A 24,018-nucleotide genomic window follows, 5' to 3' on the forward strand; every position below is an offset into this window, starting at 1 on the left:
GTTAAGCCCCTTAACATCACCATGTTCAATAACCAAGTATGGTCCTTCCAGCAAGACTCGGCGCCGGGTCATAAAGCTCGGTCCACGCAGTCTTGGTTGGAATCGAACGTTTCGGACTTCATCAGAGCTGAAGACTGGCCGTCGTCTAGTCCCGATCTTAATCCGCTGGATTATGATTTGTGGTCAGTTTTAGAGAGTACAGCTTGCTCTAAACGCCATGATAAGTTTGAGTCCCTAAAACAATCTATACGATTGGCAGTGAAGAATTTTCCCATGGAAAGAGTGCGTGCTTCTATTGATAACTGGCCTCATCGTTTAAAGGACTGTATTGCAGCCAATGGAGACCACTTCGAATAAGCTTTTTATATTTTTAATTGTTTTATATTTATGTATTAAACTGACACACTGTAAAAGTAATAAATGTTATTTGCAGTTAACAATTTTCTTTTTTCTTTATTACAATATTTATGGCAAGACTAGGTACACTAGGATAAATGCGAATCTGTGAACCCTATAGATCTGAAGGTCTATCTAGTCGTTTTCTACGTTCGCATATAATTTACTATGTAATATAGCAATGTTTAACACGCGGGGCCAGATGTAATAAGGAAGTATGTAAATATTAATGTAATCAAGATCCCGATAATGAGATGTTACGTGCGCGCGCGAGCGGATTAATGCGACCCAAGCGAAGACGCGTACTGCGCACGTGCTATACGAAACAACCTCTACACAGAGATTAATTAACGAATCACATTTATAAATAATCAAACCTCTTTATACTATATCTTGTAACATCTTCCTCAACTCAGAACAAGAAATAAATATGGAATGTGGAAAAACAAAACCTTTGCTTCAGAATGAAAATATTATACTAAAATAAATCTTTGCCTTTGCGTTGTTTGCTTACGGATCTGGGTCTACGTAACCCGCTCCACTTCCTGTAAGGTCTAAGCTTTCATTTTCTATAGCTTTCAAAGTATGATTGCACAAAGTCATACAACCTTTTTCCTATGCAACACCAAATTCAAATTCAAAATTTTTATTCATGATATCGGGTATATTATTATAATCGATGAAACTTTGTCCCCTTTGGCATAATTTAACCCAGAGGTAGTGAGATCGTGGCTTGGGGTCGCCGGAGCCGCCTGTCCCGCAGCCGGTGCGCTGTATGGATTCATCCTTGTGCCACATAGCGCTTGCTGACATCACGCAGCCGCCTCCCACGCACTATTCATCTCTATGAACAGTGAATGCCGCGCCGGTGATTGCTTCCCAATTACTTTTTCTATCTGCAATCGGTCTCGCTGGTGCGATAACGCTCACAATGCGAATTTAATCTCGTTAACAGTTACCATTTGTACGGTTAATGAGGGCGCATTCACCTGTGTAATGGACAGTTTGATCAGGTGTAGTATGGACGTGAGAATATGTCCAAAGTGATTACAGTGGTATGCTTGTCGGGTTTCGTAGTTGTATGACGTATGAAACATTTTTGTGAGATGGCTCCCCTGAGTATTAGAATAAAACTGTTGCTGTGTTAAATTTGGTTATTGTACAAAGTATGCAAAAAATATGTATTCCGCTAGGAAATCCTGTAGGTAACAGACATCAAATCAATTGGCTTAAAATTAACCATTTAATATAATTTGTATGTACTTGAGGAACATGAAGTTTATATTTAGAATGTTTGTCATTCGGAGTTCCGTCTTGTTCACCCACGCAGCGCCGCCGGTCCGAAATCCTTAGCAAAGTGCAGTAGGCGACAGTAAACAAGTCTATACGCATCTTTTATTAAATTACTGACGCTAGCCTGATAGGGTCACGATGGTAAATATTTTATATTATGATGACCACAGACCATGAACATTTACACAGCCGCCAGGAGTAGAGGTGGGTAGTTGTAGATTATAGGTGCCTATCTTTATAGGAGGAAGGAAAATAAGACAGGCACTATAAATCACTTATGATTTTATAAACGTAATAGCAGTAGCATAGAATATAAAAAATACTGTGTAATATTAGTGTTTAAAAACACAAGTTAACATTTTTGCCATTAATTTGTACAAAAATCTTAGCACCAGTATTTGAAATATTCCTTCAACATCCATATAGCGTAGTACACCCAATAGGGTTATGATTAAAGTAAATTTTGGTATCTAAACTGATGCAGAAAAAGCAAAAAGGCCTACGATAGCGCAATTTAAGTCGTGAAGCTAATTAGGTGTGTGGTTGCGAATGACCCGTACTGCAGTGCGGTCGGCGACATGACCCGAGGCGACTCCACGCGACCCCCGACCTGGCCAGCTGACCCCGTTACGTGATACCGATCCCGCGCCCCCGGACTTAGCACGTTCTAATGTTACCTCGTTACACGCATCATCTTTATTAGCAATCATGGGAAGTGCCTCTAACTTATACCAATTTCTCCAAGCGAACTCTTGTATATTCTTATTAATGTAAGTTAACTTCTTCTTTTTATCGGGTGTACTGCGACTAAATTGTAATGCATTTCTTCTTACTCGTCATTGGAGAACTGTACGAAACATACAATCATGGTTGGTGTAATTTCCGAGAACCTAATATTTAATACGCACAAATTGATAGGTAAACATTAACCATAATGATTCCTAACTAAAATATTTCATTTACATTTTATCCTCGCCGTCCGTGTTCGCGTGAATGTAAATTTAGTAAACATGAAAGTTCATTGTTTGCCTCGCAGACAGTTCAGGGGTGAACGACTGAAAACTAGGTATTCGTGTACGGACTAAATTAATCGACTTACAATATAACAACATTTGTAAATAACAAACATACATACTTAACGTTAAGGTTCAAAATACTGTCTGCTCTACATTGGGCACCCTGGCGTACAGCGCAAAGACTTTTTCTAATATTGGGCGGGCTTTGTCCTCTTGTGCAGCATGCTGGCGTAAAGCAGATCCATAAACTACTATTATTTTTAAAGTCTTGCAAAGAGTTCTCTGGCGCGTAGGCTTAAGGGCAGTCACTCACATTAGGCACTACATGAAGATATCAATTTACCTCTAACCCTCATAATAATACTGTAAAAGAAAGTGTCCATACCGTGTCAATGTTTTAATTAAAAACTCGATAGTAAAACCGTCTTGTTGTACCGATGTCTAGTTAGTAAGTAATACATGTATACTATAAGGAACTAAATTTGATGGTTCATTCTTACAATAAGAAGAAATCTCGCCGTTTAATTCAGTGAGAAGGCACTATTTGTAATTGCCCCGACGAGCTTCAGCGTCCTACGTTATTAAAATGCGCGCCATGGTTGATTCTGACTGATAAAAGTAACAGTGTGGTGTGTGGTCGGCATAGTTACAATTACAGCGTACTGAAAACGTGATGTTCCGATCCCAATTAAAATGAATTCATTTCTAGTTGTTACATTTCTCTAGTTACTTTTAATGTTCCAAATGTACTAGCAATTAAAATTTGCTTGCTAACTCTGCATTCGAAAGCTGTAACAACAGAATTTGTTGATCTTCTCCAGTTCAAAAACCGTGTAATGTAGGCGCACGATGGCCCAATACCCATGCTACCCTCACTTGACCTCACCCATTAATTATAATTTATTACAATGGATTTTTTATTGACTGCTATTGGGGACGGACAAGGAGTTTATTGGTGTCGGAAATGTCGCCTAATAGCTGACACCTATTCATTTGTTACTCATAGGGATGGTCGACGTTATGTTGCGTGTCAATTGGTTTTAATTAATACATTGACACTTCAGTATTAACATACTGTCATGCTGTTATGAGAATTCAAATGTCTCAGCTAACCAATGCAACATTATCATGTGAATTAATAAGTAAAATGCACTTTTGTATAAGTACAGTTATCCCCAAATGCATGATATTATTTATTGTTTCTTTTATTACATTTCTTTGATTCAATGGAGATTTCCTATTTGTTGCTGATCTCATAGCCGCGTTTTTTTTTAACTAAATATCTTACCCTCTAAACACTTCATATTCGTGCTTGTTTTGCATTATGTGTAGACTGTCATTTGTCTGTCGTTATTATGAACATTAACGTCCAATATTATACATAAAGTGCGGTCTCTTGCTAAGTAAACCTTTCAAAGTTCTAGTTATGCGGTTGATTATGAATTTTCTTGTTTTGTCGTTTACTTGCAAACAGAAATAAAATTAACGCTGTTTTGGTATTTTTTGCAGGCAAAGTGGTGTGTGCGGCGTGCGGCGGAAAGTGCAGCGGTGAGGTGCTGCGCGTGTCCGACAAGTACTTCCACACGGCCTGCTTCACGTGCCGCACGTGCTCGGCGTCGCTCGCGCGCGGCGGCTTCTTCTGCAAGGACGGCCACTACTACTGCCCGCAGGACTACCAGCGTGCTTTCGGCACGCGCTGCGCCGCCTGCCGCCAGTATGTCGAGGGCGAGGTCGTCTCCGCGCTCGGCAACACCTACCATCAGAAGTGCTTCACATGCGCCAGATGCAAGTCAGTATTTATATTCTGACAGTGTGTTACCTGATAACAGGGATAGCTTACTGTAACTCTCAAAATATTAGCATTCAGATAAGCCGTTTTTAAAATCACAGGAATTTCAATATAATAAAATGTTCCAACAGCGGCTAATTTCCAGACAGCACAGTACATAAATGTCGAACAATTCTTAGTATTTTTTATTTAATTTGATTTTACAATTTTCTGTCGTGAGAGTTACCAAGAAATAATAATTAATTGTATTATTATGTGGTTGCAGACGTGCGTTCCCATCCGGTGAGAAAGTGACATACACGGGCGCCGAAGTCGTTTGTTCCGCGTGCGTGTCAGCGCCTCAGCGGCAGACGGCGCGAACAGCCGCGCCCGCCGCTGCGCCCGCGCCAGCGCCCGCACCCCTTGCGCCCGTTAACGCAGCGCCGCTCGGCTCTCCGCCGCGCGAACATGCCATCGACCACGACCGCCAGCCCGACCAGAATGGTCAGTGCACGCCCAGATATGGTCCGTGTACATCTCACTCATTTATTCATTCATATTATAATAACCTTGCATGTAATTCATTATGTTCTCGTGCATATCAAAACTACATGGCGCCGACATTCAGTCATCAACAATAAAAACAAAAAATATACTGACAAATGAAATGCATGACCATTTTGATTAAGCCTTTAAAATTAACTTACCTAGTACAGTACATTAAAGAGTACAGTAATAACCGTGATAGGCAACAGTGGTTAATAACAATCACATCCGTGTGAACACGGCCATGCGGGACAGTTAGGTCCCGTGGACGACCGACACATGTTAAGCGGGTACCGTAAGGGCTCCGTCAACACGCAACACGCTTTCGTCTCATGTCACACGCACCATTCCACGCGCTGTTCATAATTATACGTATGTGTGTGAAGTTTGTACGACAACGTATTTTGCTTGTAAAACTAATAAGTAACTCCATACATCGGATGCTCATGGGATTAGGGAATTTAACAAACTTGTACAAGTTATCTAGAGTTAAAATATTAAATTCTGTGTGTTTGATTTTACAGAATGCGCCGGCTGCGGTCAGGAGTTGTCAGAAGGACAAGCTCTGGTGGCACTGGATAGGTAATACTAAACAACCTCTAATATATAGTCTAACGGTAGTCTGTTTAAGGTCTCTGTAAGATTGTTGAATTAATATAATGAACATTTGTTCAATCAAGACAATTATATATTTAAAATTAATACGCTGAGTAAAATTATTCCATCTAAGAAAATGTTGAATAATATTGTGGGACATTAGTGCCCCAATAAAAATAATAAATAAAACCCATCCCGTGTTGTTTTGCAGACAGTGGCACACATGGTGCTTCGCGTGCGGCGAGTGTGGCGCCGTGCTGCAGGGCGAGTACATGGGCCGCGAGGGCGTGCCGTACTGCGAGCGCGACTACCAGCGGCTGTACGGCGTGCGCTGCGCGTACTGCCAGCGCTACATCTCCGGCAAGGTGCTGCAGGCGGGCGACAACCACCACTTCCACCCGACCTGCGCGCGCTGCTCCAAGTGCGGCGACCCGTTCGGCGACGGCGAGGAGATGTTCCTGCAGGGCGCCGCCATCTGGCACCCGCGCTGCGGGCCCGCGCCGCACGACCCGCACGACCACACCGACGCCTCCGAGCACGACACGCTCGCGCACGACCGCGCCTCCGCCGAGCTCCAGGTGCGCACACACACGCAGCGCCTTCACTGCACACTACACACTTTAAACTCACCGCAAACATTCACTTGGTGATTAGAAAAATATATACATCCTGTTTTCGGGGTTTACTCCGGCTTATTAGAATAAATTTGATGTGAGTAATATTGTGCAGGATAAAAATGTGTTTTATGAAACTTCTTAAATTTTCCGAAAAAGAACTAATACGCTTTTGTCGAAAGTCAAGAACGTATACTAAGTTAGTAAAAATGTAATCACGAAATGAATGTCTGCGGTCCTTTTAAATATATTACATATAAAAAAGGGTGTAATTTGAAAAAAATATTGATGCAATATTATCAAGCTCCCATTTCTTCACCAATTCGATACAATAAAATGAATAACTCCGTCTCGTTCAGTTGCGTAACGCAAGTGAATAAGATGGAGTATCAAAAGAGAGCACGAAAACCAGGACACTATTATCATAACCATACAGTTGAACTATCGATATTGTCAAGTGTGCCTTTCCTGTGTAACTTCTGTAGCGTATGTTGTATGTAAATATTGCACACTCGTTGTCAGTAGTAAATCAGAATAACTGTGGGTGTTGTAGCGTACGTTGCATTTGGAATCCTGATTGTCGTGCTTTCGACCCGGGTGTCAACTCTGAAGATTGTGCCGTCTCTGTCTTTGCCGCTAAGAGCGAAAGAGATAAAAACATGAGGCCATGTGACAGCTGTGTCGAGCGCGTGAGAATTGGGGGCTTGCACTTGATGTTAGTTGCACTATAACTGTGTTGTGTCGAAGATTAACTATATCTTCTCACAAACTTTTACAGGTACAAAAAGGAGTTCTAATAACTACGCTATAGAGATGAAACGGATACTTTTTTATCTCCAGTATTGAATTTGTTACATGATAATAGAATAATAATTAAGAAAACAATTCCAACATTTGCATTTGTTGTATAGTAAATGTAACATTGAGTAAGCAAATAAACTTGAAATAGGATTTGTTTGCTATCGAAACATGAAATAATTCTGTCAGTTATATTTATTGACATGTATTATTTATTGTTATATACTGACGTCATGAAATATACTCAAGGCAATTGCGAGTATCTGACAATCAAATACGCAGATACTTTTCGGATATTAAATATCCGTTACCTGGATAAACCACTATTTGTTTCGTCTCTACCAAAAAAATATTTATCCCTTGGCTCGCTTTTAAAAAGGAGAGCATAAGTTATAAGTTTATAAATTATGAATCAATTTACGTTTGTCGACATAATGTCCATTAGACCCTTAATCGTAACCTGTAATTTGTTTATTTTTTACATTTTATTTTTTATCTTAATTTGCTGAACTATCAAACCCATTTATTATTTTATTTTTGCTTATATTTGTAGCGTTAGTCGCTATGTAGATAATCTAAATTACTTACAATTCAGTGATGTTCCATAGACGCAAAATAAGCAAGCTGTGAAATAAACATAAAATATCGATAAAATTTTCAATGTATCGATAAAATTTATGGGGTATTATTGTCCTTTGGACACCTAGAACAACAATGATTGAAATGATGTATTTTTAATATATTGGCAAACTTATAAATTATATTAATATAAACAAATTCCATATTGGTATAATTCAAATTGGATAATTTTTTGGAGCGAGTGCGCCGCCACTGTTCGCTGATTGGGCGATGAGTGGTGACGTCACAAGTGATCGGTTTGTTGCGCAGTTCTCGCTGCGGTCGCGCACGCCCAGTGTCAACGGCTCCTACTGCAGCCCCTACAGTAGCCTCACCAGGAAGGTCCGCTTCGGTTACACCGACCCTTTTATTTTTTTTTATTTTAAGTTTTATTGTGTCTAGGAACGGTAACTGTTTTATTACAATAATAAATGAATATAATCATTTTATTTAATAATTGATTTTAAGATCAATATCAAAAGCATGATATAATCCATAAAACAATTTATATTGAAATATCGATAATTATCAGGACTTTATCGATATAAGCGACAGTTCCCGTGCAGAGGCACATAATTTTAGTTGACACATTTACGTTACGGTTTGTTTAGTTTCATTTTGTTTTTTTGTTAATGGTCCTTCTAATCGCTCTTTTGTTTTGTAGCGCCCGTGTGTGTACAGTATAGCATGTGGATGTGTTGACTAACACTGGCTTTTAATTTTTATAATTTATTATTTTATTTGGTTTTCCCGAAATATCCTGCTAATAACCTATTTGCAACCGATGGTAATGTCGATTTTAAAAAAAAAAACTACTAAAAGGAATATTGATACAAAAAGGCAGAGTGTGCAAAGTTTTTAGAAATGCATTGTCTAAGTACGATATTCATATTTGCACATAACGGATTCAATCTTCAAGAAAAGTGGAATAGAAGTTGTCTATAGTCTGATCTAAATTACTTCTTAATGTGTGCCATTGTAAAATTCAAGATAAGTAATTGCATATTTACTTCATGTGACATAATATGTTTGAAAATGCGTTGCGTAGATATAAAAGGAGATTATATTTTATCATAAAGAACATAATGGCTCTTCGTAATGATATAATGATAATTTCCGTTTACTTCTTTTAAAATATATCTTTACCTTAGTAAAAAATTACCAAGGCAGTGACTACTCATAAAGTAAGTGCATTTTAACACATACGAATGTGGATATATGTACATATACATACATACATACATAAGTAATTAATGATTACTTCCTGATGAAGTAATTATTGATTAAGCACTGCCATAATAAAAAAAAAGCTTTACCAAGAGTGAATGAGAGCTCCGAAGAGCTAAAATGCCGGTCAATGGAATTTGTTTACATTGACCCGTCCAATAGTAGCATATTAAACGTCGACAGTACGGCTACCGCGCGGTGTCGCCGGGGCTGGTGCTGCGCGAGTACCGCGAGGCGGGCGCGGTGAGTCCGCACCGCATCACCACCTACTCGTACCTCACCACCGAGCCCGCGTACCTGCGCCGCCCGCTGCAGCCGTACGACCGCCCGCCCACATCGCCGCACTTCCATCGTCCGCCATGTGAGCTTTGATTTAATATAGGTTTTGACTATTGTCTGATTAAATGTTTTGTTGCTATAAAGACAAGCAGTAGTCCTTTGTAACACAATTTTGTCTCTAAAAATATGTTACTATTCGTATTTAATATTAGATATCTACTTATATATTTAAAACTTCAATCAATAGCCTATTCAATATTTTAACAAAATTTAACATAAGTCTAAAGGAGGACGTCAAATACCTGCCTAAAATTACGATAGAAGGTGGCCATACCACATTACTTATGCCACCGGATAAACAATGAGTGTCACATGTGCTGCAGCGTCAGCGAGCACGCGCGCGTCGTCCCGCGCGGGCAGCAAGGCGTCGTCGCGGCCCGGCATGCGCGCGCTCGTCGACTCCATCCGCAGCGAGACGCCGCGCCCCAAGTCGCCGCACATGAACAACGAGGTGAACCACATCACCGAACACGCACAAGTATACACTCGCATAATGCATTACACGTACTCTAATCCCACCCTGAACGATAATAACCTATGCTAATGTTTTGATTGGAATAAATCCGAAGTAATTCATTTGAGAATAATAACGTTCAGCTCGAATTATGTCATTTAGAAATTAACGACCTCAAACTGCCGTATTAGCGAAATAAATTGCCATTTTCATTACATTGACTTTGGTACACACAATGTTTTTAAGATATTTTTGTTTTGACATATGAATATCCAGCTCATACGACTTATCCATGTACGAAGGAACCCATCGAGCTGTCGCACTACCCGTCCGCGTACAAGCCCCCGCCCGGCACGAAGCCGAAGATCGAGCGCGATGATTTCCCCGCGCCGCCATACCCCTACACAGATCCAGGTAATATAAGTCACAAATATTTGAGAATCTATGAAATCGAATATGATGGAAGTTCGAAAGCAAGGATTATATTATTTTTTTAATAACAGAATAGAAACTTTTATACATTTTAGATGTGTCTTAGAGAGTCGAATACTCGACATGAAATGCCTCTCTAAAGCTGAACGATTATTAACTGATGCGTCCCCTGATATCTTTTATATCATAAAATACCGTAACTTTATTTAATGGAAGGAATGACATAGTGGTTTGTATTTCAGAGCGCAGGCGGCGTTGGTCAGACACGTACAAGGGCGTGCAGGATAGTGATGACGAGCCTGACGGCAAGGTGAACGGCGCCGTCAACGGCAACGGAGACATCGACCCAAAACTACGTCGCGAGGAACAGGAACTCGCCAAGATCGAAACTGGAATTGCACAGGTATGACATAACATAGTGACAATTATGTCTGAGAACAGAAGTACCATTTATAATAAATATGGTATATTTTATGTTGAAAAAATTGTTTCAGGTATTCCTCAAAGAAGTAAAGGAACGTGAAAAATTGCAACAGTGGAAAAAACAAAATTTAGATCCGAGAAATGCAAGCAGGTATATAGTGTCAATAAACTTATTGTATTATAATTAGATTAGTATTTAAAATTTTACCACGATATGAATTATTTAACCAACTTCTATGAAAATAATTCTCACTTATATGTATTTTTCACCTAAATATATTTTTTATTAGAATCAATGTCGGGTATCATGGCTGTACTATTTTAAATTCGGTTTGTTGTGTAGGACGCCGTCAGCGGCGCGCGAGGCGATGCCGCGGCTGCGCTACTCGTCGCCGGTGGGCGCGTCGCCGTCGCGCACGCTGGACCGCGCGCGCCTCGCCAGCGACGGCGCGCCGCCCGCGCACGCGCCGCACCCCGCGCACGCCTCGCACTCGCACATACCCACCTACAACGGTAACCACTACACTTCATATTATAACTACTTCAAATGTACTACATTACGCGAAACTATCTTTTAGTGCCTTTTATAATGTGAAAACTAATCCGTTATGTCACCCAGTGAACTACAACCTTTACAAATTGAAATCTCATTTGGGCATTGAATGAGAACTGGGACATAAAAATTTACGGTGAATCGGTAGTTCCTGTCAAGCCACTCCGTTCCTTCGTCATATTGTTTAAATATTAAAGGCACTTGCAATGGCTTTTGCGTGTACCATAGCAGACTAATGTTTGTTAATATACCTCTACTGGTCAATAATCATTATTATAACGTAATCGAGCCTTTCACTATATTAATATATATACATTATTATTGAACAGTAAACAAATATAAAAAAAGATACAATCGTTAATATAAGTCAATAATGTTCATGAAAATCCACTTATATCGTCTAATAACCAGTATACATAACAATTGGTACCATCGATTTAAATGAACAATTACAATAATTTAAAATATTATTTCTGGATATTCTGAAAATATTTCATATAACTTTATCGATAACATTGGACGATGTAAGTTGACTCGTACAATTAACCCATGTAACTCATGAAACGAACTAAAATGAAACAACTAATTTACTAATCCGCACACCCCTATTGTCGACTACTCCTGCTCGACCCGCCTTCCTCATAGTTCATAAGAGTGACTCAAACAGCTTGGCAACAGACGCGTCAGTTGCCACGTATTTGGTGATATAATCATTTATGTCGATAGGGTTCTAATGACATAGTTACAATTTTGATATTACATTATCGATAAAATTTTTGTGTCCTCAACTATTGATATTTTATCGACGTTTCTTCCTACTAAATACAGTTAATTAATTAATGTAAAAGATGTATGTCATTTTAACTCTTTCGTTGTTATCGATAAAGACAGAGCGCAGATGACAACTTATATATAATATCGAACGGAGTACAAAATATTGTATCTGATTACAGTACAAGTTTATTACACAGAGGACGGTGAGTCTCTAAACGTATATCTATAGTAGTTCAGCGTTCCTTATTACCCGTCATATTCGTTAGTTCTATTCTATTGCAACATCCTATTTCAATACAAATGTATTTTCATCCGATATCTCCGCTTTGTCTTTCATCGCAATCATGTTGGATTTCGTTCCGTTTTACGATTGTCGATTCGCATAACACAAACGTCTTAATATCGATGTTAATTGTTTAAACATCGATGTTATCGATTCGAGATATTTGTGCTATGTGGAATAGTGTGGTGTGAGCAAGCGAGCAGACCCCGCCGCCGGCCCAGGTGAGAACACATTGACTATACTGATATGACTGTTCGTCCACTGCATCCTGCGACGCCGCTAATTACTACACGTTATATCTTCCTTCTTTAGACATTATGGTATGCAAAATAGTTAATCAATATAAAGTTCTATTATTTCTTTTGTAGACATAAAACATTTGAAAGTCAATTTGTAATATATTGTTTATTGATAATTTAAATCCTATTTTAAATGTCCCCGTAATTATTATTAGATACAGTGCTAAAAATTTGAGTTTTCGATAAATTACTATGGCGGCGTCGCTTAGCTTTATATGTTTGTGTTGTCGCTTTTGAACGAATGTAATGTTGCCATGAAACATTTCGTATATACGTATAACGTCTTATGCTTTATATACTTTATCGATAAACCTGATCACATACAGTGAAAAGTTAAGTTTAACAAAATAAAGACAAGGTCTATTTACAATAACTGGTAAGTGTTTGGTCAGGATGATCTACTTTTCCATTGTTGCATGAACGTCACACACTCCTTCACTACTGACTGACTAACTCAAGTATATATACGCATGCGCTATCTCTACATGTTATGTACATATTATTACATATGAGTACAATATTCTTGTCACTTTACATACAAATTATTATAAAAATTGTATTCATTAAGCTAAACTGATCAGGCTCTGAACAGTATGATTTTTACCTATTTAATTCGCCTAAAAGTAGTTATTGTGAATACATTTTTTATTTTTATACAAAATATAATATATATTTAAATATATTTGTATATTGTAGATCTTTACGATTGCGATTTGATCTTAATATATTGGAAATTTCATGTTGGTATACCTATGTATCTTTATGTTGCTGCTATTTTTGTGTTTTGTACACGGTCGTATCGTTTTCACGAATATTCTGTTTACTTAAGACAAGAAAATCAATTTAAAACGATGCGTCGGTGTCCAAATTCTATAATCGGTCAAAACAATATGAATATTAGTACAACCAGGCATAAGAAGATAACGTCGCGATTAATATGTACAAACCCTAAACTTAGTGTTGGGTTTGTAAATATATTAAATAATTAACACATTTAAAAGAGACTTCTAAAAAGCGAATTTAGTAAAATATATAACCAGTGGCTTTCGAAGAAACGAATAAGAAATCACCTGGGTTTTTTTGTCATTTAATATTTTACCTAGCCTCATTTTCCAAGACAATTTAAAAGGGAGGGGTCACTTTAGGAGTATTATATTCTATTGTTTTGTACCGTATTGCTTTGATGTTGTCTGCAATGTATTTAAGCGCCGATTGGACTTTGTTAAACAGATTTTTTCTAATTAATTTTGATAAAAATAAATTTTCCTTGCCAATAGACGTAATTATTCCGGCCTGTTTGAACTGGTTATACATAGGCTCATTATATCACGCGGCTCTCTGATATGAGCCACAATGGTGGATTTGAACACCTAGTGTACGTTGGTTAATATCCGGACGGATACTAAATATATCTTATCACTAGGATACTTGTTGTGAATGTTTTATTTCTTAACTTAATAACCTTTTAAAGAATAAGTACAGAAATAAAATCGCCATGTATATTTTTTGTCTAATATTATTCTAATAAAGAAAAAAAAACAAATCAGTTATAAGATAAGTCCATAAAGTCCAACCAGCGTATGTGTGTCGATGTGTGCGCACTGCGTAACGGTGTAGTACGGTGGTGTGTGTGTGCGTAGTGATGCACGCTGCGCCGCGGCCCGGGTACGGACTGCGCTCCAGCACGCTGCCCGCCGCCGCGCGACGCGCTGCCTACGTCAGTACCACTGCACACGCGCAGGTGACAGGGCCGACACAGCGGGGATCGACTTGTAAATAATGCAATTCTATGCCCGTACCGTCCGACCCTATTTATATATTTAGTTTTATTTAACTCTTAAGTAAGAACTTTGTTTATGGTAAAGACTTGCAACTCGTTTAAAACAAAACTTCGGTGATAAAATAATATGCCTGAATATTAACCATAAACATTGTTTCAAAAGCGTTCATAAGTGACAAACGTGGTATTTGAAACCGTCGGTACATTTTTTCATGGATAACTAAAATTCGATAAAGAGCGTTTGTCCCTTATACGCTTAGGTTAAGCGCGAGGTAAGGTCGGGAGGGTAGGCAGTAGTCGCGGTAGGGAGTGTGCGGTGGGTACAACGCGGAGTGTTGCAGTGGTATCGTCGCTGCGCAGCGCGCCGCGGCCCGGCTACGGGCTCGCCGCCAGGTCGCACACGTTCTCCTCCAGCACCGCGGTAAGTATCCCACCACGATGCGGACATACAATTTAGTACATGTAATATCGAAAATTCCTCCTAAACTTATCACGTGGAAAGTATTTTGTGGATTTCTGGTGGTGGTAAATTATCTTTTTGAAATAAGAACGTCGACAATGAAACATACTATTGTCTTTAAATGTTAGTGCATATAAAAACTTCTAAACTTCGTATGTTATTTATACCAGAATATGTATAAAGAAGAGTAGGACTAATAGGGTCTCCCATAAGGAACTACACAAATATGATATTAAGCAGTGATAATGCGGCGCTTTACGGAGTTTAATGAAGAAATATATTATTTATCATGAAAAATACAACTAAATAATTGTATATTACACTTTATACTTAAGTTCCTGTGTAAGTCAACATGTTATAATTGTATAAAGCTATAACGTGGCTTCACTAAAATTTTCAGGGAGACTTCACGTTCAGTGGCATGGGTGACAAGACGCATAGCACTGACTTCAGCAGCGGCAAATCTGACAGTAAGTACTATACACAAACCGTCAACAGCACGTTGTGAGTTGTTACATGACTGTGCTATTTCGTCAAGTTTAGACCGTGTTCTCATGACAGGCTGCCATTATGCATAGAGAATGATTTTTCGATAGAAAATTATTGTACTATGTTAACACCCATTGAACGCTTGTCATCTGAACAGGGTTTCAGAGAATTAATAGTCGTTCCCGTGTGCATTTACATCATAATTTACTATGAAGTAGCCCTACATAAGTATACATCTATATATGTATAATATGACAACTTTGAACCAATTCAACACATTCACAAACTGTTACCACTCTATACATTATTAACCTATTTGCGTTCACGAAATAGTGACTATAACTTATAAATAAAATGTTTTTTATAAAGTATTATTATAATGTTGGGTAGCTGTTGATAAACTTACTCTTGACATCATTTAATTATTTCTACCTAGTTCAAGACGCTACTTAAATTACAATTAATAATTTTTTGATACATACTTAATTATTATTTTATTAAAAAATTACCTACTCAATACATTTTCGATATAAATTAATAATGAATACCGATATTTTTTTATTATTACTTAATACCAACATTTGAATGCCCACTTTTTAGATACAATGAATAAATGTCTACATTCTTACAGTTTATGTCATGGGTCTTTTATTCACATTTCAGTAAGAGTTTCTTACGACATTCAAGATGTAGTTGTGATGATATAAAAAACAAACATCCAATAATACAGTGTATTTAACCTGCGTCCAACTTGTCTATACTTAATGCCCATAACAATTAATTAAACTATAGTATTACGTGTGTTTTGTAAGTACCTTTTTGAACAGTGTTATATAAGTATAGTATCTGCAGTAGTGTGAGGTTGTATGTGTGCGCAAGCGTGTACTAACAAAGCGGCGTGGTTGTTTTGTGCGCGCGCAGTGCGGACGGAACTCTGCAGTAAGTACGAGCGCGCTCGCTCGCGACGCACGCGCACTCGCGCCCACACGCCCACGTCTGCCGACGGTATGTCATGTCCATATTAAAGTTTAAATTTAAACCTGTTAACATATCAGTTACATACATCGCTATCACCAAAAATATTTAGTAATTCTTTTAACAATAATTATGAAACATTTTATAAGATAAAAATAGCATATTAGGTTTGATTTTAAATACAAATAATTGTATTACATTTTTAGTATGATCGGCGTGTGCGAGTGTGCGCGTGTGCCGTGGACGCCCTCTGCTAAAAGCTTGTCACAGTAATTTTGTCCCTTTATATTTATAAAGCACCACCATATTTATTTATCACATGATATTCATTGAGTACGCTGGACACACTAGCGCCGTACTGCTGCCCGCCGTCGAGGGTTACGCTTATTCGCGTAATAATTTGCTTGTAGCTAACTTCACACATTGCGTACACACACTTCACATCATTACATGTCAATGCAACTGCGCCGCGTACCATACAAGAACTACATTTTTTATAATTCGCTTATTAAAATTTACACTAATTACTACATCGTACAACAAAATTTGGTAGTTAATTTTCATTTGCAACAACATGTATAAATCGCGCTGAGTAGTGGTGTGTCTCCCTACTTAACGAATGGATTACACGTCAGCATAATAACCAAAAGTACGAGAATACGTTCGCGTCTCGCTCAAGCGACAGTTGTGCATTAATTGTGATTATCTGTTTCAGTATCTGCCGGCTCCATAACTGATGTGGACAGGAGTGCTGTGGTATGTTTTCCGTTGCACATTATTTAAAATCACTAAAATATTAATTTATAATCGGATTTTAATTAAAGTAGTTATGTATCTGAAATATTCATACATTCAAAGTAGTTATGTATCTCATAAAAGCTGGTTAACAAAATTTTAGTGAATATTTCGTACCTAGCACCTAATGTGATAGCTAACACACATTGAGATGCCACGGCGTCGAGGATAATCAACAAATCTCTTCCTTAATAGCAATAAGTAACTTTCATCCTTCATACCAATCGGCACATTACAGGCTCATATAAGTGTATAATATTTGTGCGCAGACAACAGATGGCGTGGCCCGCGGCGTGGGCGGGTCGGTGCTGACGCGCGGCGTGGGCGGCGGCGGGTCGGCGCCGGCGGCCGGCAGCGTGCGCCGCTCGCTGCCCAACATGGCCACCTCCGCGCTGCTCAACGAGCCCGCCAAGCTCTACCCTTACCATCTGCTGCTGATCACCAACTACCGCCTGCCGCCTGATGTCGACCGTCTCAACCTTGAGGTGACACATATTCTCCTCGACAACATTTTAATCCGACCACATTCGATCTGTAATATCTTACTATAATATGCTATGTATTTGTTGTGTTGCAGCGCCACCTGTCGGATGCTGAGTTCGAAGCCATTTTACAGATCTGCCGACAGGACTTCTACAGACTGCCACAGTGGCGTCGCAACGAGCTCAAGCGGCGCGCGCGCCTGTTCTAAGAGGCGCCTTCCTCGCCCCGCCCGCGCAACGCCCCTCGCCCCCGCCCATACATACAAATGTTTACTCTACCCTGCACTCTTCAAAGAGCAGGAGTTATAAACAAGTACGCAGACTACTCTGCGGCGGGTAGTCACGTCGGAACGCGGTGCCAGAGTTTGATTTGGGTTTAGCCATTTCGGAGTGATTAAGTTGTTTGCAAAGAGAAGTTTATTTATTGATCATTCGAGACATATTGCCAAATGCCGGTGATTGCACGAGGTAGCGAGCGCATTCTGTGGCGTGCCGCGCATGCGGGATGCTTTGGCATAATTTTATATTTTACCAATACGACTTCGTTGTTATTATTTTTACGGTGTTTTTATTATAAAATATTTTATTGACACGTTCCGACGCAGCGCTTGCGTTTGTCAAATAGTTTACTGTTTATTGGAATAGGAGTAATGATCATTACACTACGTTGTGATTTAAGTTGATCTATCTGCAAGCTCGCGCACATTTAAGCTTCCATATTAACCATAATATAATCTAATCACGCTGAACACGGACCGCTCGTTCGCGAGCGCTGCTGCGGAAATATTTGTAACGTTTATAGTCCGCCGTGTTACCCGCGGGATGTGCACGCCACTTACCATATTAGTAAGGATGGTGTGTCGACATTTTGTTCGCTGCACGTGTCACGGGCCACGCGGCGTTAGAGTTAATGTTCGTAGCGTAACTGCGCATAGCAGAGCAGCCTACTTACTTTCTGTACACGACCTCCTATATCAATATTGATGATATTATAATAACTTCACATAATAATATATTAAATAAATATAATATATAATTTAGTACGGTATGGTGTGACGCGACGATTCAAAGAATTGTTGCAGGCGAGCGTGTCCTATCGGCGCGCCGTGCGTATTGCCGACGAACCAACTTCGTGATCTGTCCTATCAGTTCAGTATCAAAGAAAAAAAACGTCAATTTTGATCGTGAGTGGTTGTTGGAGAAACTCGCATTGGCGCGCTTAACAATGACCACGCGTTTTCCTGCAGGCGTATACCTTAGAAGCGGTCACAGCACGCGCATCCTGCTTCCTACACACTGCATAAAAATGTTACAAATGTGTGTGTGTACGACCGATCAAAGTTAGGTGTATACGATTAGTCAATATCAACGATGCAGCTATTGTTTTTAGGAAACGATGTTCTACAGAGGCGTATAGAGTGGATGCCTAAGTTTGATCGGACATACTGTCTTACTGTCTGGTGACCGCGGTACGACACGGCAGAGGAGCACAACGCGTGGCTCGCGTGCCAGCTGTGGCCCGCAGCGCGGATCCGAGTTGATTGATGCCTTGATTCATATAAAATATACATATATATGTGAGCGTGTGTAACGTTTAATTTAGTGAGAACCAAATATAATATGTGTAAGATACGATATACTATTACGTTAGCGTTTAAGTTGGGACATACCTAGTGCGTTATATATCGGTAGCTCCTAAGTGTAGCTTCTTCTGGTGTGCGTGCAGATTGACACAAGCCGGTGTGAGCGTGTGTGTGTGTGCGTGTAGTGTGACGGTAGGTGCTACGTGTCCGAGAAATTTGTAAGGAAAATGAAGGTTTACGAACGTCGTTGATATGGTAGCGGCCGTCGTCCGTGCTTGTGTAAATATTATTTACTTGTTTATTGATTTAAAGGTTAAAAACACATGCTGTGATTGTTTAACAATTAAAATTAGTAATAATTGTTTAGTCATAGTTACAATTTAGAATACTTGTAATTTTAATAATTACAATTTGTTGTGCAGCCATACATGATGTTTCAATGTCTTACGTAACATCAGCTTGAATCACGTATCACGAGTCACGACGGTCGCGCAACATATCTGTCGACGTGCGGACCTTCTTAAGCCGCTACTAAACGTATGTGTGTGGGTGTGTACGTGTGTAAGTGTGTGTTTGCGTTTGTGCCTGTATGTGCGCGTACGTACTGCACGATGCCTTCATGTCAATGTTATTAGGATTAAAAAATATATATAAATGAAACATACCTTAATAACAATAATATAACCGAAATTGAATAAGGCATAGAGCACAATTTAATTTTTTCGTTATTTAGGTAACGTTGACATGAACGCATCCGCCCTTTATCAATATGATGACATCATTGTTTTTAATTTTATTCTAGGCAGATATTATTTTTGGTTGCAATAATATAATTAATTTATATATATGAAAAATTAATATAACATATTTTTTCATTCGCATTTTGGTGGCTTAGTCGATAGTGTGTAAGGAGATGGTCGGCGCGCATGCGCCTGTGCTATTATAGCGTAAGCCTCGTTACCGAAGAGGTAATTAAGTACCTATTTCTAGAAACAAAAGTGTATGAATGAACACTTTGGTGGCATGCGATGACACGAGCGTCGCCACGATTTATCATGGATATGTTTGTAATCGACTATAAAATCTAATGCTAGGTGCCAATTTAATCACGCATATTTAAGAAAGACGTGTCACTCAAATATAATAATATGGAAATAATTTCAATAATTTTCTCTGTATAAATTAATTTTTCAGTTCTAGATCTGTCATGGATACTAAAATTTCTAATACCATTGGTAATAGAAATAGAAAGTGATTAAATTTACACCTCGTAGATTTTAGTACATAAAAATCCATAACGAGTCGGAGACATAGAGTATTTGTGTTCGACGTATGAAGGCTACACGTGTCGATGGTCGCTGTATCTGGTGCATAAGTCGCATCTCGCCCGTCGCAGCCGATGTGGACGTTGCGATCCATTCATTTAGTTTTCATTATTTTATTTCTCGCCATTTTTATACACAATTCAACTAAAGATATGTATTTGTTCATATCTTATTTTATTTCTGTGTCTAATTAAATATATTATATGAGAATTGTATGCGCGAACTGTGAAATTAAACACTTATTAAATTATAATATGTACACACAATTAAATGCCTTCTTTCATTTTGATGTAAGCGTCGAGCGTACGAGAGTGAGCTAAATTATTTAATTATATGTAGATGTATATATAAAGAGTTTATTTTGTAATATCGCTTGTATGTATGCGTCGCGTCGTGGCTCCGGGGGCTTCCTACTCTTGTTAACTTTCGATAGAAGTGGCCTCCTGTAACTCAACATCAACGCCCGACGAATGACGGAATTATAATTTCAACAAATATCTATACCATACACAAGCCCAGGACCGGTAGAACCGAGCGCGAGAAATCACTTTCTGTTTCCCGAGCGAGGACTGTGCTTTTGAAGTAATAAACTTGCATTTCCGAATTATAGTGTGTTTATTTATTTCAACATTTTTAACCCCCCTTATATATAAACTAAATTCATATCATTTATAATTAAAAAAAACTGTTTATTACATTATAAATCAATAGAACAGCCATGTTGTTTTTTTAATCACCGAGGCATGCGTTGAGTTCTACGTGTAATTTTCATGCCACCTGTTTTGACATACTGCCTCGAATAAAGTGAACTCGTAGTATGTCAGGGTCGCTGCAAAAGTAAAACATACATTTTTTTTATTTATAATGGCATATCATTAGTAGCATATAGGGTATAATACGGTCGTGCAATTATCATCTGAGTAAGTCAGATGTCCAAATAAAACAGTAGTTTCGCCAGAGTTATATCCTCACGATGTGAGGTTAACGAGGTCATTATTATTCTGCATATTATGATGTTTCAAAAATCTGTAATATTTTTAATAGAAAATGTTATGATAGCAAAAAAACAGCTACAACACTTTTGGGGAAAACCTGCGCATGGGATCCTGGAATCCCCCGGCTTAGCGACTGCTAAGATCTGAAGCAAAGTTGCGAGGAGATATCTGGGAAAGAGAAGTGTGGGGGACGATAAAGGAACCTTCTTAGCAAGGGCGGAGGGGAGAAGACAAGGAAATGTTCGCGATCTCTCATAGGCCTCAATTTATTGTTACTACTATGAGGTACACACACTGGACTGTGTGCCTAGGGCCGCAGCAAAAGTAACCCACTCCCCCGCCCCCATACATGGGTGTGCACTCGGTGTGATGACCGAGAAACAAGAATTGCCTCGGAGAAGTTTAACAGGGAGTTGATGTTAGGCACACAAAAGGTAATAAAAGCTATGTCAAATTCTTTCTGCACGTGTGCTTCTAAAAATGTGTTGACCAGACTTTTTATTAGAGTGAGATAAGGATAGAAAATGAAAAATATAAATTAATAAAGTAAAGAAATGAAGCACTAACTGTCAATGTCTCCGATAACATCCTGGCAGTATTCCCTGCTCAATCCGCAAACTGTTTCAAAATATCTGCCGTGCCAGCAGATCACATCGCCTCTGTCGGTCAAGAGTAAGGTTTATCATCGTCATTAGAGATAACATTACTATTTACTAATCGGACTATTGCTATCTAAAGAGATATGAAATAATTCCATATGCAGTTATAGATGCATATGCGGTTATTAAATGTACCTACGTTCTTTGTAACTGGAGCTGGAAAACTATGAATTTACATAAAAAAAGGAGACTACTTACGAATAGGCTTAATAAATTAAAGGAAACTGCCGAAACGCTAATAATATATTTACCTAAATATTTTATGATGTTTATGATTTCCAATCCTATAATAATAACTGTTTCATATTAAGATTATTGCTTAAGTTATAAGTACCCATAAGAATTTTATGCCTACCTGACGAGTTCCCAACAGTTGATAAGATCATTTAGGCAGCCGGAGATGTTAAAGCTGCCGCGATTGACATAGTCCAAAGTGATTGGCTGAAAACTCTTTAATGGATCTTCGAAGTCCTGCCCTTCAGTACTGCGCCATAGCGCTGTGAAATGAATATATACATTTAATAAGAAATAGTATAAATTGCTTCATCTATATTCGAAAAGATGTATGGCTCTTCTGTAAATATAATAGTTATTAATACTTACAGCCCACAAAATAAATTACACCAAAGATATACAACAGTTTCATCATTATTTAAGTACCTTATGACTAAATATCGCTCCACAACGACTTACAAATACATTTGTCTGCCTTTTTCTACTTACATAATCGCAGCATAGGTTTCATGCGGTTTAAGCCTCAATTCATACAGAGATAGTAGCGATTCTCTACAAACCGCGTATAGGTTAAGTGTAATAGTTTCCATTATTAGGTACTCTTAAATTCTCAGTATCGCTTAGAGCTCATATTTTTTGCATGGGCTCTCTTACGGCCATACTTAAGGGCTAAAGAATGCAAGCGCCCTTGAGTTTCGCGTCTTCGCGTGAGTTTTAGGTAAGTACCTACTACGTTAGCCGCTGGTTTCTAACATTTATCGTTACTGTCTGGGTTTGAATTGCGCCTAACAATTTCAAAGAACATATTAGTAGGAAAGTCACGCTAATTAAATTTAAACCACATCTCATCGACTAAGCTAATGTGTGTACTCATTTTCCATTATGAAATTCTAATGAAACTATTAGTTCCTTCTTAAGTAATAAGCAAGTGCCTGCTGTTAAATACGAAACCGCGATGTTCGCGTTGTCCATGTTCATGACGGGTTCGATTCGCGCACCCCCATAAAAGTTTGTGTGATCCTGAAATATGTACCTACCCACCAATTTATTTCTAGTTTCAGATATGGCCTACGGGTCTTGTGAGAACGGAAATGTTCCAGATGTTTATGAAACGAGACTAGCAACATAATACCAATCTATAATAGTACGGTTTTAAAATATGTGTGTGAATTTGGGTGTGTTTATAAGGTATAAAAAACTACCTAATGTAATAATTTGTTAGGTATAGATAAGTAGGTAAGCACCATATATGTTATCATTCTACAGTCTAATAAGTTGTAGGTAGATACATTTTATCAAACTAAAACTCATTTGAAATTGAGAAAACGATACCTAGGTTCTTTTATCTGCCTCATGCATAGGTTAGACAATTTACAAAGAGGACGGCTTGATGATCTTTCTTTTCTATCAAAGTATGTACTTATCAGAGCAAAAGCCCATGCTTACACAATAAAAATTGTTGTAGTGTGCATGAAACGGACAAGTGTTTAAGGTTTATCAGCTAAATTTAGCTCGCTCGGTTCTACCGGTCCTGGGCTTGTGTATGGTATAGATATTTGTTGAAATTATAATTCCGTCATTCGTCGGGCGTTGATGTTGAGTTACAGGAGGCCACTTCTATCGAAAGTTAACAAGAGTAGGAAGCCCCCAGACGCATACATACAAGCGATATTACAAAATAAACTCTTTATATATACATCTACATATAATTAAATTATTTCCATATTTAACGACATGGTAAATCATCCGTCGGAAAACGTTAAATTATGGTAGCGTTACAGGAACAAGTGGGTCCAATTTAAAGATAGCGC

The 24,018-nt window shown here is 38.6% G+C and overlaps 3 protein-coding genes across 9 annotated transcripts in view; 2 read left to right on the plus strand and 1 right to left on the minus strand.

Moving 5' to 3' along the window:
- LOC115439741 (actin-binding LIM protein 2) overlaps positions 1 to 20,926 on the plus strand; it is a 94,259-nt gene extending 73,333 nt beyond the window's left edge. For 2 of the 7 annotated variants that reach the window (XM_030163720.2, XM_030163714.2), the window contains exons 2-17: positions 4,215 to 4,494; positions 4,760 to 4,998; positions 5,544 to 5,601; positions 5,828 to 6,194; positions 7,917 to 7,988; positions 9,057 to 9,234; positions 9,536 to 9,690; positions 9,969 to 10,080; positions 10,341 to 10,501; positions 10,593 to 10,672; positions 10,865 to 11,034; positions 14,071 to 14,171; positions 15,071 to 15,140; positions 16,850 to 16,890; positions 17,199 to 17,414; positions 17,507 to 20,923. In XM_030163720.2, coding sequence (XP_030019580.1) covers positions 4,215 to 4,494; positions 4,760 to 4,998; positions 5,544 to 5,601; positions 5,828 to 6,194; positions 7,917 to 7,988; positions 9,057 to 9,234; positions 9,536 to 9,690; positions 9,969 to 10,080; positions 10,341 to 10,501; positions 10,593 to 10,672; positions 10,865 to 11,034; positions 14,071 to 14,171; positions 15,071 to 15,140; positions 16,850 to 16,890; positions 17,199 to 17,414; positions 17,507 to 17,620 — 2,414 coding nt within the window. In that variant the 3' untranslated portion in view covers positions 17,621 to 20,923. Of the gene's footprint in view, positions 1 to 4,214; positions 4,495 to 4,759; positions 4,999 to 5,543; positions 5,602 to 5,827; positions 6,195 to 7,916; positions 7,989 to 9,056; positions 9,235 to 9,535; positions 9,691 to 9,968; positions 10,081 to 10,340; positions 10,502 to 10,592; positions 10,673 to 10,864; positions 11,035 to 14,070; positions 14,172 to 14,551; positions 14,632 to 15,070; positions 15,141 to 16,849; positions 16,891 to 17,198; positions 17,415 to 17,506 lie in introns of all 7 variants that reach the window. The other 5 variants (XM_030163717.2, XM_030163716.2, XM_030163718.2 and 2 more) reach the window with 5 other exon arrangements.
- Positions 1 to 24,018, plus strand: part of LOC115439744 (mitoferrin-1) — a 181,615-nt gene that overhangs the window by 124,411 nt on the left and 33,186 nt on the right. The window lies entirely within an intron of this gene.
- Positions 20,916 to 22,681, minus strand: LOC119188369. The gene is made up of 4 exons (XM_037440151.1): positions 22,577 to 22,681; positions 22,329 to 22,470; positions 21,882 to 21,973; positions 20,916 to 21,148 (listed from the first exon to the last, which is right to left on the minus strand). The coding sequence occupies exons 1-4, from the start codon at positions 22,620 to 22,622 to the stop codon at positions 21,075 to 21,077; spliced, it is 354 nt and encodes a 117-aa protein (XP_037296048.1). The 5' UTR covers positions 22,623 to 22,681; the 3' UTR covers positions 20,916 to 21,074.

This window comes from Manduca sexta, chromosome 18 (genome assembly GCF_014839805.1).
Source record: "Manduca sexta isolate Smith_Timp_Sample1 chromosome 18, JHU_Msex_v1.0, whole genome shotgun sequence".
NCBI lineage: Eukaryota > Metazoa > Arthropoda > Insecta > Lepidoptera > Sphingidae > Manduca > Manduca sexta.

Excerpts from the sequence above, each read along its gene's own strand:
- LOC119188369 (XM_037440151.1), bottom strand. The coding sequence starts at position 22,622 with ATGATGAAACTGTTGTATATCTTTGGTGTAATTTATTTTGTGGGCT. Across the intron at positions 22,471-22,576 it reads TGTAATTTATTTTGTGGGCT|CGCTATGGCGCAGTACTGAA; the intron begins GTAAGTATTAAT and ends TTCATTTCACAG. Across the intron at positions 21,974-22,328 it reads AACTGTTGGGAACTCGTCAG|AGGCGATGTGATCTGCTGGC; the intron begins GTAGGCATAAAA and ends CTTGACCGACAG.